Below are 14,550 nucleotides of genomic sequence, written 5' to 3' on the forward strand. Positions count from 1 at the left end.
TTCGTATCCATTCCATTTGCTTCAACATATGTAATAGTTTTCTGTACAATATTCTGTCACATGCCTTTGCAGTATCATAGTGTAGTGATTTCCCCTATTCTATTCCATATAGTGATTTAATACAGTGATGTATTAAATCACTATATTAATTAATTAATACCGTGATTAATCCAGACTTAACAAACTGGCAGAAACAGATGCAGTTCATATGATCTTCACTCCTAATCTCAGGTGATTTACTTAACTATAGTAGTTGAGGCCATATAAGCTAGGAATGTTAGGTGTGAAGAATGTATAAATTACAGCTGCTCCCTGATTTATGTAATACCTGTCTTACATAAATTTGACTTTATGTAAATTTTTGACAGCCAGTGTTAAAAGACTTCAAAGGATTTGAAAAAGATGATCACATAAAGAGGTTACAGATATGATTTTAAAGCTCGCAAAACTACTTCAGTTGAAGGTTGACCAAAAATATGTAGGAGTTAATAGAGGAAGAGGAGTATCTAATGAAGAACTTTGACTTGCAAGCAGTGATAGTGGGAGAAGAAATTACTGACAAGACTCAAGATGAACCAAATGAGGATCCATTATGTTTCACCACCAGAGAGATGGCAATGGCATTTCATGAAATTGCATCAGCAAAGATGAGGTTTGAGAAGATAGATCTCAACAACAAAAAATTCTTAAAAGCTAACAGAAGTGTGAATGATATTGATATCCTTATTAAAATATTAAAAGAAGTCCAAGGGTGTTAAATCAGAATGTGGGGGGAACTCAACTGTACCTCTTTGTCCTATCCATTGTCTCTGCAAATACTCATCGAGGTAAGCTCTCACGTCTCGGTGGTAGTGTGGAGGTGCACCATCTTGTTGGAAGAGAAATTGATTATTCCCATAAAGTGCATGAATGGCAGGTAAAATGGATGTGCATAGTATGTCTAGGTACACTTGACCAGTAACAGTGCCTTCAAAGAAGAATGGTCCTATTAAACCCCTAGATGACAATCTACACCAAATATTGAGCCCCGGTAAATTGACTGCCTTGTCCACATGAACGCCCAGATTTTCTTGAGCCCAGTAAACACAATTATGCTGATTAACTGTTCCATTAAGCTTAAATTGTGCTTCATCAGACAAACCATCTTCCTCACAATACTGCATTCTTTGATCAGGATCGTCTTCATTCATTGCATGTAATAATTTTGGGATGTAAACTTTCCATTTAGCTGCTTTAAGAATGCACCATATGCTTGCACTGCTTACTCCTGTCTCATATGCACATTGTGTGGTAGACTTCTGTGGTGAGCGTGTAAACTGTTTCAACACCATATCCAAGGAAGCAGGACTTGTTGCTGTGCGAGACCTCCAGGATCTTCCCTTGTGCATGGGTCTCAAACTTATCACGAATACATGCAGTTGTCAGGCGTGTTGGAGGTTGTGTTGCAAACTCCAACATGCCTGAGTTTTGAGTTTGACTGTCCTACTGGTCACATGTTGATGCTAGTATTCATGTGAGTAACAGCATCTTTTGAGAGAACATCATACTACACATTGTTACTGGAATTCAATCCAACTTTTAAAAAAGTCCATAAATGACATCTGTTAAAGTGTGTATACATTTTTTTGACAGACTGTATATACAGGAGTGGCATGATGGTAGGGCTAGCCATTTTGTTAGGATTGTCATCAGATAATGCACAGTGCAAAAATTACTGAGCTGTCCCACGGTTTACCTACTAAGTTCTACTAATTTTATATTATCTGACATTAGGAGCAACATAAAACTTATTTCAGAAAAATTAAGGCTTGTTATTTTTCTTTAATTTTTTTATATTCTTTATTTTTATTGTCTTTTTATTTATTTTTTGTGTAGTCATACTTGAGATGAGGCAAAGAAATATTGTAGGAGGGAAACTGGAGAACAACAAGGTGGATTCAGGCCAAATAGAGATTGTTATCAGGATTAGATATTCACCTTAAGTGTCATATGACAAGTTGCCATATGTAGAGGTGTTGATAATGCTACAATTATAAGGTATGGATGGTACAGTAGATCGAGCAGTATATAGTCTATATTTGAGTTGTAAATTCAGCAATTAGAATGGAAGGAGGTAGGAAGGTGATTTGATGTTAAATTAGGTGTGAGACAGAAATGCACATTGTTTTACTGCTATTCATCATATATCTGGATCACATTATAGAAGGAAAAAGTGACATTAGGCCTGATATAAAACTTGGAGATATTCAACACAGCTCTGTACTTTATGTAGTGATTTAGATATACTTTTAAATAAATCCAGTACAATTCTGCAGGATTTCCTGATAAAACTGAGTAAATTCTGTAACAATTTAGTATGAAAATCAGTTATAAAAAAAGCAGACTAAGAAAATAGGCAGGAACACTGAAAACATCAACTGCATCCTGAATTAAGAATGTATAAAATAAGTAAAATATTTCAGCTGTTGAGGCACATTTGTTTAGTGAAGATGGCAAACAATATAGAAATAAACAACAGAATTAGCAAAACTGGTATGGTAAGAAATCAGCTGAATATATCACTTAAACAAAATGGTAGAACAAAACAAGTTTTGGCAGGAGGAAGACCAAAATCTAGGTAGATTGGTTCAGTAAGAAGTGCTTTAGAAGACTGAAATATAAGATATGATGATATTGGAGTCCTGAAAGGTAACAGATTAATTTTGAGGAAAATTGTCCATAGGAAGTTGGTAATGATGAAAACTTTTCATCTATTACTACCATAATATCCTGCATGCTGCCTGGGGATATATATCAAGACTTTGATGATTTTTTTATTATTTTTCTTTATTTATTATTATTATTACACCCTCCATGGAGTCGACAGACTCATTGTGGGAGGGTCATTCAACTGACAACATATTTATCATATAGAATCTTAAAGTCCTTAACATTCCTTGCATTAACAACACATTCTGGCAATGCATTCCGTTCAGTGAAAATTCTGCATATAAAAAATCTACTCCTCACACCCTTCTTCACCACGCTTCTACATAACTTCCAGGAATGACCTCTGGTTCTTCCCCTCTCACCTTCTACTCTTTTTATAACCCCCCCTCTGGATTAATCTGATAAAATTGTTTCATTAACTTAAACATCTCTATCATATCACCTCTCTTCCTCCTATCTACCAAACTCTGCAATCCACATCTCTTCAACCTCTCTATCTCTCTCCATAGCCAGCATTCCAAACTCCTGATATTGCCTCAGTGGCGCATCCAGAGGGGGGGAAAGGGGCCCGGGCATCCCTCCCAAAGAAAAGGAAAAAACTCTAGAAAATTTTCCAAAAATCTTTTCCTAATTAAAATTCAATTTTTTTGTTTATGTTGTGTCGTGTCTTCTATTTCTATACTACTTATGAATTAGCGATCACTGTAGATGCTCAGTCATAGTCACTGTAGATGCTCAGACCTATGACTGAGCATCTACAGTGATTGCTAATAGTGTGTATTGCGAATAGTGTGTATTCGCTAATAGTGTGTATTGCGAATAGTGTGTATTCGCAAATCGTCTACTCAACTCGGTCCCCCCCCTCCAAGGTTAAATCCTGACTGCTTGGCCCCCTCCAAGATTAAATCCTGAGTGTGCCACTGTATTGCCTTAGTCACTCGTCTCTGGACCCTCTCCAATTTCGCCACATCACATTGAAAATGAGGTGACCAGATCTGAGCACAATAGTTGTGATCTGACCAGTGCCTTATACAGTGGCACAACCACTTCCTTATCCTTGCATGTTAGAGTAATTCTTATCATAGCAGCACTACGATGTGCAACCTTTGCAACACTAGCAATATGCCCTCTAAACTTTAGTCTACTGTCTACCATCACTCCCAAATCTCTAATCTCATTCACTTCCTGCAGTACAGCACCATTGATATAGTACACAGCCTTATATTTCTGCATTCCAAAATGTAACACCTTGCACTTATTGATATTCAAATCTTCCTGAAGGGATTCAGCATCAGCAGTGCTATTTATAATTCTTCCCAACTTTGCATCATCAGCAAATAACTGAAAATCCCCAGTCAGTCCACATGATATATTGTTTACAAATGAGTTAAGCAGCAGGGGCCCAAGAACAGAACCCTGGGACATGCCACTGGTTACCTTCTTTGTTGAGACACTGCTCCATCATACACAACCTGCTAGTATCGTTCAGAGAGCCAATCTCTGATCCATCCAACCAATATACTGTTTATTCCCATCCTCTGCAGCTTGTACACCAACTTATCATGTGGGTAATCTATCAAAAGCTTTTGCAAAATCTATCACTGTATATGATTCTCTCTTATCTAACACACTCATCACCTTATCATAAAATGCAAGTAAATTACTGAAACAAGACTTACCCTTTACAGATCCATGCTGACCATCATAAAGAATGCTATGTCCATCAACCCAATTCTGTATTCTATTCCTTACCAATCTCTCCAACACCTTGACCACAACTGCAGTTATACAGACTGGCCTATAGTTTGAGACTTCTATCTTAGAACCATGCTTGTGGAGTGGTACTATTTTGCCTTCTTTCCACTGCTTAGGAGCCCTACCCACTGCAAGACTTTCATTAAATAACCAGGTCAAGGGCATAACCATCTGTGGTGCACATTCCTTAAGCATACATGGTGATATGGGTTTACAGTGATACTGCTGGACCTGGCAAAGTCGTTTGACAGGATACCACATGGAATTCTAATCCGTAAACTACAACATATGGGAATGGATATAGGGTTGGTGAGATGGATAGCTGGGTGGTTGATGGAGCGATATCAAAGAGTAGTTTATTCAGGAGTAGAGTCCAAAAAACGGCCAGTGACTAGTGGTGTGCCACAGGGTTCTGTTCTTGGACCACTGCTGTTTAATCTGTTCATTAATGATATAGGGAAGGGTCTAAGTGGGACAGTTCATTTGTTCGCTGATGATGCAAAGTTGGGTAGGGCGATAGTGAATGCAGAAGATGTCAAAGTCTTGCAAGATAACTTAGATAGATTGGAGTTCTGGACTAAGGAGAATGGATTCAATTTAATGTGACAAAATGTAAGGTTATGCATTTCGGAGTGAAAAGATTAGCAGCAGTATACCACATTGGTGGAACTGTACTCCAAGAGATTGATGAGGACAGGGACTTGGGAGTGTTGGTGGATAGGGAGATGAAGTTTAGGGGGCACATTGCGAAAGTAGCTAAATCAGCTCATCAACTCACTTGGTTGTTGAAAAATACCTTGACGAGCAGAGAAAAACAAGTTATTGTACCTCTGTACCGAGCCCTGATAAGACCTCATCTCGACTACTGTGCCCAGATTTGGTCACCTCGGTTCCTTCTTGATGGGGAGGAGGTTGAGAGGATCCAGAGGCGAGTGACTAAGATGATAGCAGGTCTATGGAATGAACCATATGAGAACAGGTTGAAGATTTGTGGGTTGCAGAAACTAGTTGATAGGCGGAAAAGGGGAGATATGATTGAGACATTCAAATTGCTAAAAGGATTCTATAGGATTAATTCAGATGATATTTTTGAGATCAGGACTGGTGGTGGGAGAACTAGGGGATACCCATGGAAGCTGGGCAAGAGCATGGTTAGCAGGTGTGTTAGAGCTGGGTTCTTTACTTTTAGAGTGGTAAATGAGTGGAATAAGCTGCCAGAGTCTGTTGTGGGTGCTATGACAGTGAGCGAGTTCAAGGTCAGGTATGATAGATACTGTGAGAATGTTGAACAGCTGTGTGAACATGATGTTTAGGGCCTCCCTCGATGAGTCTAAGGACTCCTGGAGTAGCCCGTGGTAATAATAATAATAATAATAATAATAATAATAATATGTCATTCATTCCCACAGCCTTATTCACATCTAACCCAACCAACATATGATATACCTTATCTTTTTATTATTGTTTTTTCTTCATTTTTCTTTAGATTTTTTATTTGATTAAATTTTTTAAACTATTTTTATTTACTTTACATAATCTGGAAGCTCTGCTCTGGACGTGAAACATGGGACTTTTTCCATCCACTTTAGGCCTTCAAAAAATGGGGCAGTTGTCTCATACAAAGCAGTGAAATTTATCTCATGCCTAAAGGCATTCACATACACGGATGCTTGATGAGATATGAACTATGGCCTGTTTATTGGAGAGCAAGTACTTTGACCACTTAACAAACCAAGCAGGCAAAGAATTTCATGAAGACTTTCTCCATCAGCCAATAAGACTTGATTCTTTGCTATTCACTTTCATTTCGAAATTTTAAATGTTCATATCCAAAAATGAACATTTAAAATTATTTTTTAATATCCAACTGCTGTAAATTAACAGAGATCACTTTCAATTTTAAAGCAATTATATAAATAATTAATTCACATTTGTCTGTTAATTATTTATCTTGTAGTCCTTTTTTATTGACAGTGCTAGTGTTGGATTCTAATTATGTAGAAAATAGAATAAATGTTGTTTGATTCAGAATCCAACATGACTTTCTGTCACAAGAACTATATTTGTAAATATTATTTGATGTAAATAACATAAATTGTAATTGATATCATATAACTACCTTAATTATGTCAAATATTTAATTGCTTAATCAAAGAAATGTTTTAATGGTAAATAGATTCTGTATTAAATATTATTAAGCTGTTTTATTTATTATTTTGTCAATATTGTAAGAACTTATATTTGTAATTTAACTACGCATTTATTGGAATGCAAATATTATTCTTTTCATGAAAGTTAACGTTATGTAATAACTGAATGTAGTTTTATAGCCTAATGTAACAATCGCGAGAATGTTTACGTCTATCGGTTGTCATAGAGACGCATGGAAATAAACGAGCGCGTGTGAAGGGAGCGTTTGTAGAGGAGAAGAAAAAATAGATACGTAGTAGTAAGTAGGGAGTCGGAACGGAACTTTGGAACTATAAGGTAGCAAGGAAGTAAACTAAAGAAGTAGAAGTAATTAAAAGATTCCTAAGGATAGGAGTTGAGTAGATATTTTTTTTTATAAGTGAATCTTATAGTTGGCTGAAAGCAAAATCAGCCGTAGTAATAAAAGGAAATTATTGCCGTAATCGGATAATTAGAGAACTGGACATTCAACGAAGAATTCTGAATAAATCCAGTCAGTCTACAATTACGACTTATTTCTATACTACGAAAAAAGGAATTGTACAGAGTTAAACTAGTTGATGAATGAAAAATAAGAATAATTAATGTACCTTATAGTTGTTATCTGGAGTTTTTGAAGCGCAATTAGTAATGTTTTAGTTATTTGGTATCTCGCTAGTGTGATAAATACAATTTGAAAGTGTGCTCACAAAATATTGGAAGTACTGAAGATTATTTCTGGTAAGGACAGTCATATTAGTTTATTTCAGTGTATGAAGATTTAAGTATTAGTTCCGTTGCGCTGTTTCTAACATTAACTGTAGCATACCATCGAGGCTGAGAGTTGAAAATATAGACATTGAAATGATATCTGCCGTGGTTAGTGCCTGTTATGAGTCAATCGTAGAGTGTAGTTGAGAGATATAAGGAAACTGATTAATTAAGAATTTCTATTGTGATAAGTTGGGTATAGGAAGTTAGTGATTCTGAAACTGTGAATTTGTATGTGAAAGTTTGGAAGGTTGGATTAATATGAATGACTTGACTTGATATGCTAACTTGACTGGTTTGTCATATTTAGAAGTGGAATTTATTTAATTGTTATATAACCATATATTAAATGTTTTGTTTGTTAATTTAAATATTGTGTTAGCCTGAATTTCTTTTTACTGCACTGTTCACAAAAATTCGAATCTAGCGGGAATCCCAGAAAGAAAATAAATACTTCGGCCTGAATGAATGAAAAGAGTGCTAACTAATTTTGAGTTAATCCTACTAATTCATATAGACTTATCTAAGGATAGAGTGGCGCAGTATAATAGAAATTTCTCTACCCTTAGATCAGTGATTAATTTGCAATTAGTTTTCCTTTATTTTATGAAAGTGACTTTTAGCAAGATGGCGGATTCGAACCTCAAGAGAACCCGTCACGACACTAGTGTTATAACCACTAGAAGAATATAACCTGTAAAGTTTTTAATGAACTTTAATTATTTTTCCTCTACATTTTTTATTCTTAAAATCTATTATGATAATGTTAAAATCAAGAATTCATGTCCATACAGTACTTGAGGGTACATATCAGGAAATAGTGATGATGATTATTTTAAGAAAATTGGTTCTCTTTCTGTATGTTGACTTTTGATTTGTTCAAAATTTGTAATGTTATCATGCAATTTTTAACACTAAATAGATAAAAAGTATGTATGCATGTGTTATTTTATTTTAGGATCAAACAAGTTATCCAGTGTTATTTCTCAGATGAGTGCAAAGGTACCTTCTATATATTTTCGAATTTGTTGGGTTGCCCTTGGGCCATTAACCCTGATGGTGAGATATTAGTTCTTTTAAGATTTTGTTATCTGTTTAAATAGATTAATTTTATGTATAATATTTAGGAAATGAATTGCTAATTTAAAATTAAACTATCTCTAATTAGTTTCAGTAGAAGGTCTAAAACGATTTGGGGGGGGGGCTAAAAATTGTTGTCCCAAAATGACTTAGAGGAAAAGTCAGCAAACAATTAACTCCAGTTTCAAACTTTTGCAGTTGGATCTAGAAACAAACTCAGAATTGGGTTCACAGTCCTTTCACATTATTTCAGAACATTTCAGAATTATTAAAGAACATTATTTAATTTATTCTAATATTTCCAATTGAATTTTATTCCTTAGGTAAATTCATTCAAAATTATATCACAGAAAATTGTAATTCCACTGCTTTTACAAGTTCTTTACATTTGGTTTCATATGTTTCTTTCTTTTGTTCAATAAAATTATTTCTAACTTATTCTCAACTTGTTCATACCATTGTTTACTCTGTATTCATCACACAGTTCTGCTGAGAGCATGCATTATGTCCTGTAAAGCTGAAATCTTTCACTGTGCTTGACATTGTGGAGTGATATTTAAGCTAAGCTCAGCAGAAATTTAGTGAAAGAAGCAAATATTCGTATGTATATAGAAAGGCTTAAGTGTCATTGATTATTCATAATAGTGATTCATGGTTTAGCTAAGACAGATGAAAATGAATTTATTGAAATTACTAATATTTCACTGGTTTTCTACCCAGCATCTTCAGAGCACACATTATAACTATGACATGCATCTGTTGGATTCTGATTATGTAGAAATTAGAATAAATGTTATTTGATTCAGAATCCAACATGATTTTCCATCACAGAGGCCGCGTTGTAAATATTATTTATTGTAAATAACATAAATGTAATTTGATATCATATAACTGCCTTAATTATATCAATTATTTAATTATTTAATCAAAAGAAAGTGTTAATGATAAAGAAGTTCTGTATTAAATATTATTAAGTTATTTTATTTATTGCTATGTCAATATTATAAGAACTTGTGTTTGTAATTTGACTACGCACTTATTGAAATGCAAATATTCTATTTATTCTTTTTTGTGAAAGTTTAACGTTATGTAATAACTGAATGTAGTTGTATAGCCTAATGTAACATTCGCGAGAATGTTTACGTTTATCGGTTGTCATAGAGACGCGTGAAATAAATGAGCGTGAGTGAAGGGAACGTGGGCAAAATAAGAGAAGAAAATATATACGTAGTAAGAGAGTCAGAACGGAATTTTTGGAAGTAAAAAGTAGCAAGGGGATAAACTAGAGAAGTAGAAGTAAATAAAAGGTTCTTAGGGTAGGAGTTAAGTGAATAATTTTTATAAGTGAGCAAGAACGTAACGAATTTTATAGTTAGCTGAAATTGAAATCAGCAGTAGTAATAGAAGGAAATTTAAAGCTACAATCGGATAAAGTAAAAAGCTGAACATTCAAAGAAGAATTCTAAATAAACCCAGCTGATCTAGTACTGCAGCTTATTTCCGATTTGCCCTAAAGAGAACCTCAGAGTGTTTTAATTAATTTATGAGTGGTAATAACGATAGTTGAAGTGCCCTAATTGATGTCAAGAATTCTGAAGCGTAATTGATAGTGCTTTGAGTATAACTGCGGATAAGTTTTGTAAATGTGTTTTTATTCTTTAAGTGTGATAAGTGAATTCCAGAAGTTTGCTCACAACATAATAGATGTTCTAGGAACTATTTCCGGTAAGGTCTATCATAGTGAATTGTTAACTTTAACTGTGTAAACCCTTCGTGATTGAGAGTTGGAGATAGGAATTGTTTGAAAGATTATTTTCAACTATTAGTGCCTGCGATATTTTGAACTTATAGCATGACTGAGAAGTGTGTGAAACTGATTAAATAAGAAATTCTATCGTAATAAATTGAGTAAGGAAACTTTGTGATTCTGAAACTGTGAATTTGTATGTGAAAGTTTGGAAGATTGAATTAATATGAATGACTTGACCTGATGTACTAACTTAACTGAGTTGTCATATTTAGAAGTGGAATTCAAGTATTTGTTATATAACCATATATTAAATTTTTTGTTTGTTAATTTAAATATTGTGTTTGCCTGAATTTCTTTTTACTGCGCCGTTCACAAAAATTCGAATCTAGCGGGAATCCCAGAAAGAAAATAAATACTTCGGCCAGAATGAATGAAAAGACTGCTAACTAATTTTGAATTGATCCTACTAATTCATATAGACTTATCTAAGGATAGAGTGGCGCAGTATAATAGAAATTTCTCTACCCTTAGATCAGTGATTAATTTGCAATTAGTTTTCCTTTATTTTATGAAAGTGACTTTTAGCAAGATGGCGGATTCGAACGTCAAGAGAACACGTCACGACACATCCAGTAATCAACTAAATCATTGGAAACAATTCAAATTGTAACTGAAAAGAGAATCAATGTCCTAACATGGTGCCCTCTTTAAAAAAGGCATGTGGAATAATATATATATATACAGTGGGGTCTCTTTTTATGTGGTAGATACGTTCCACAGAAAACCGCATATAAAAAATCGCACGAAAAAGGCCTAAACCTATGTTGAAAAATTAGGGATATATGTTCCATTTCTAAAACCGCATAAAACCGAAGCAATGAATTAAAATAAGCCTAAAATCGCATAAAAAAAGTTTATGAAAATTCAGGGAAATAAGAATGCCTAAGTTTGTTTTAAAGCTTTATTCATTTAATTTTATTGAAAAGTAACAATTTTTTTTTGTCATCAGAATTATCATCGCTATTAGACAATATTCGGCAACGTTTGCGAACCGTTGCAAAATCACTTTCATCAGAAGAGATAGTCAGCGCATCAGATCTGTATGGTAAAGGCAATGGTTCTTCACAAACAGAATTAGCTTCACCCTTGTTCTGTGCTAATTTTTTTCTTTTGACAATGTAATCAGTGATTAAACTTTGCGATGATGATTTCACTAATTTTTTATACAGCTCATGATATCCAGACATGCAGTTCTTCAGCTCACATTGGAATTTAAAAGCTCGTTCAGAATTTGTGTCATTAACAAGAAAATGATTTTCCAATTTATTGCACAGTTCAAGATCTTCTCGAATTATATTTGCAGTGAGGGGGAGACAGGTTTTTCTTCTGCTTCACTATCGTTTTCTGGATCTTCGACAATATCTAAAGTTAATCGATATTCAATAATATAATTGTCACTTAAGGCATTATTCACAAGCAATTCATCTACATCGTTCTGGCCAAATGTATGAAAACCTTTTCCACGTGCCAATTTCATGTGCCAAAGTAATGATTTCAGCTGATAATGTAGATGTTTGCAGTTGCGCTGTTTGCAACACATCCAGGCCAAGCTGCTTTCCTTTTAAGGCATTTAAGGTTTGTGGTCTTATTTCAGCGACAGCAGATGCAACGTGATTTAAGCAGTCCAAAATAGAAAATTTTTTCCAAACGTCAGTTACTGTTAATGATTCATTTTCTAGTTTATCCAATATAAATTGAAAAGTGTGCTTAACATAATATTTTTTAAAAGTAGCAATTATGCCTTGATCTAATGACTGAATAATGCTTGTTGTATTGGATGGATAAAACACTACCTGCACATTTGGATGTTCTAAATGCGGGTGACTTGGTGTATTGTCAACAATTAATAAAACTTTAAAATGTAGAGCTTTTTGCTTCACATATGTTTCCACTTCTGGTACAAAGCAATTATTGAACTATTCAGTAAATACAGCAGTTGTTATCCAGGCCCTATCCAGGTATTAGCCAGCCAATGTACCGGCAGCTGTTTTGGATCTTTGCCTTTTAGAGCATGTGGTCTTAGAAATCGATTTACTAGGAGGGATTTCAACATTCGATCTCCTGATGCATTGCTACAAAGTAACAATGTCACTCAATTTTTTCTTGCTTTAAACCCACTTCCTTTTTTCTCAGACTTTGCGATGTAAGTTCGACTAAGCATTTTCTTCCAAAACAATCCTGTTTCATCAGCGTTAAACACTTGATTGGGACAATATCCATCATCTTCAATAATTTTTGGCTGCTTCTTCATCTGCTGCTGCAACCTTGCCTGTAATCTTCATGTTATAAAGTGCATTCCTTTTTAAAAACCCGATTAACCATCCTTTGCTAGTTGAAAATTCTTTATCAGCCTGGGAAGTGTAAGTAGATGGCTCCAATTGCTTCATCTGTTCATAAAACCGAAGAGCTTTCTGTTTGATTAAATAACCACTTATAGGAATTCTTCTTTGAGTTAATTTTTCAATCCAAATTACGAGCGCTCATTCCGTGTTTTCTAATAAAGCATCTCTTGAGTACGATGATAATTTGGCACTTATTTTCTTTGTGGCTTCATTCTTTTTAATTGCTCTTATAGTAGATTCGCCTAAATTAAAATGTTTACTAATCGCCGTAGATCCCTCTCCTTTTGCTAAGCGATCTAAAATTACAATTTTCATTTCCAAAGAAATTGCTTTTCTTTGGTGTTTTTTTTTCTCCATTGGGCCAAATTAAATCTTTAAAATAACAATTAGCAAAATTTAGACTTTCGATAATAAAAAGACAAACACTTATTAAACTTCATGAACACTCACTGCTTACATTAAAGAAGAATTACTTATAGGAATTCTTCTTTGAGTTAATTTTTCAATCCAAATTATGAGCACTCATTCCGTGTTTTCTAATAAAGCATCTCTTGAGTACGATGATAATTTGGCACTTATTTTCTTTGTGGGCTTCATTCTTTTTAATTGCTCTTATAGTAGATTCGCCTAAATTAAAATGTTTACCAATCGCCATAGATCCCTCTCCTTTTGCTAAGCGATCTAAAATTAACAATTTTCATTTCCAAAGAAATTGCTTTTCTTTGGTGTTTTTTTTTTCTCCATTGGGCCAAATTAAATCTTTAAAATAACAATTAGCAAAATTTAGACTTTCGATAATAAAAAGACAAACACTTATTAAACTTCATGAACACTCACTGCTTACATGTTATGCCAGAATGTGCTGCAACATGCTGTTCATTATGTACAATGGCGATGAATGAATTAGTCAACAACACGCGAAATCACATGCTTTATAGGTAAAATTTTTAAACTGTTATACAAGCAAAATAGTTAACACTTTAAAAACTACAATGATCATAAAAGAAGTTAATTTTCCGCCGTGTAATAATAAACAACTCATCCCACAATACGGATTGATTACCCCAGGTGTTTCCCAAACTGTGTTCTGTGGAAGGTGAATAAGTGTTCCATGAGAAGTCTCCTGGAATTTGTCATTTTAGTATTCTAAGCATTTTTCATGAATAAATATGTTATAGTGGAAATATTCTGAGGAGAATAACATTCGGAATATGTCGAAAAGCTCAGACCCAGAACGTCTAAATAATATCTGTGTAGCAAATGTTAGTGATGACCAAGCCGTGTATTTTTAAACGTGGAAGTATTCATGAATTATCGTTAATTTTCACACATTGAAACTTTTCAACATTCGGGAAAGGGAATACCGCTGTTTATGACCGGTCATAAAAATTGCCTGCGAGCCGATTACAACATTGTGTGGCGTATCCTCTGTTCTCAAAACTGAGCGAAATAACATCTGTGTTGCAAATGCTAATGACCAATCAGCAAGGTAGTATAAAGAAAATTTTTTCACTGAAATTGAAGATCAAGGTAGTCTGTATCCGGTTCTAAGATCTAGTAATACTGAATACTTTCTTCACAAGTTTGTATTGTAGGGTGAAAGCGCTTGTTTCGAAACCATAGTTCCATGATTTTTTAAAAGTAATAGGCCTACAGATTTTAATTTTAATATGAATAAGAGACAAGGGACTTTGTTTAATTTTGGTGTTAAGAAATCTCTTATAGAAGGTGTTTGTGATGCAACAGATAGTGATTCATTCATGAAAATTATTAATTAATAATAAATAATCAGTTAAATTAACAATTAATTATTAATTAATACATTACAACATAACCAAGGTGTTCCATGAAAATTTCAGGATTTGTGAAGTGTTTTTCTAACAGCAATTTTTTCACTCCACTTTTACACCCTAA

At 34.1% G+C, this 14,550-nt stretch overlaps 1 protein-coding gene across 1 annotated transcript in view; it reads left to right on the plus strand.

Annotated features, from left to right (window-relative positions):
- LOC150107817 (sodium-dependent dopamine transporter-like) overlaps positions 1 to 14,550 on the plus strand; it is a 361,184-nt gene that overhangs the window by 312,832 nt on the left and 33,802 nt on the right. Inside the window, exon 10 of the mRNA XM_090392068.1 lies at positions 8,363 to 8,463. Within this exon, the coding sequence (XP_090248194.1) occupies positions 8,363 to 8,463 (101 nt within the window). The remainder of the gene's footprint in view (positions 1 to 8,362; positions 8,464 to 14,550) is intronic.

Source organism: Typopeltis vanoorti, chromosome 4 (genome assembly GCF_054136105.1).
Source record: "Typopeltis vanoorti isolate ZY-2024b chromosome 4, IOZ_Tvanoo_1.0, whole genome shotgun sequence".
Lineage (NCBI taxonomy): Eukaryota > Metazoa > Arthropoda > Arachnida > Uropygi > Thelyphonidae > Typopeltis > Typopeltis vanoorti.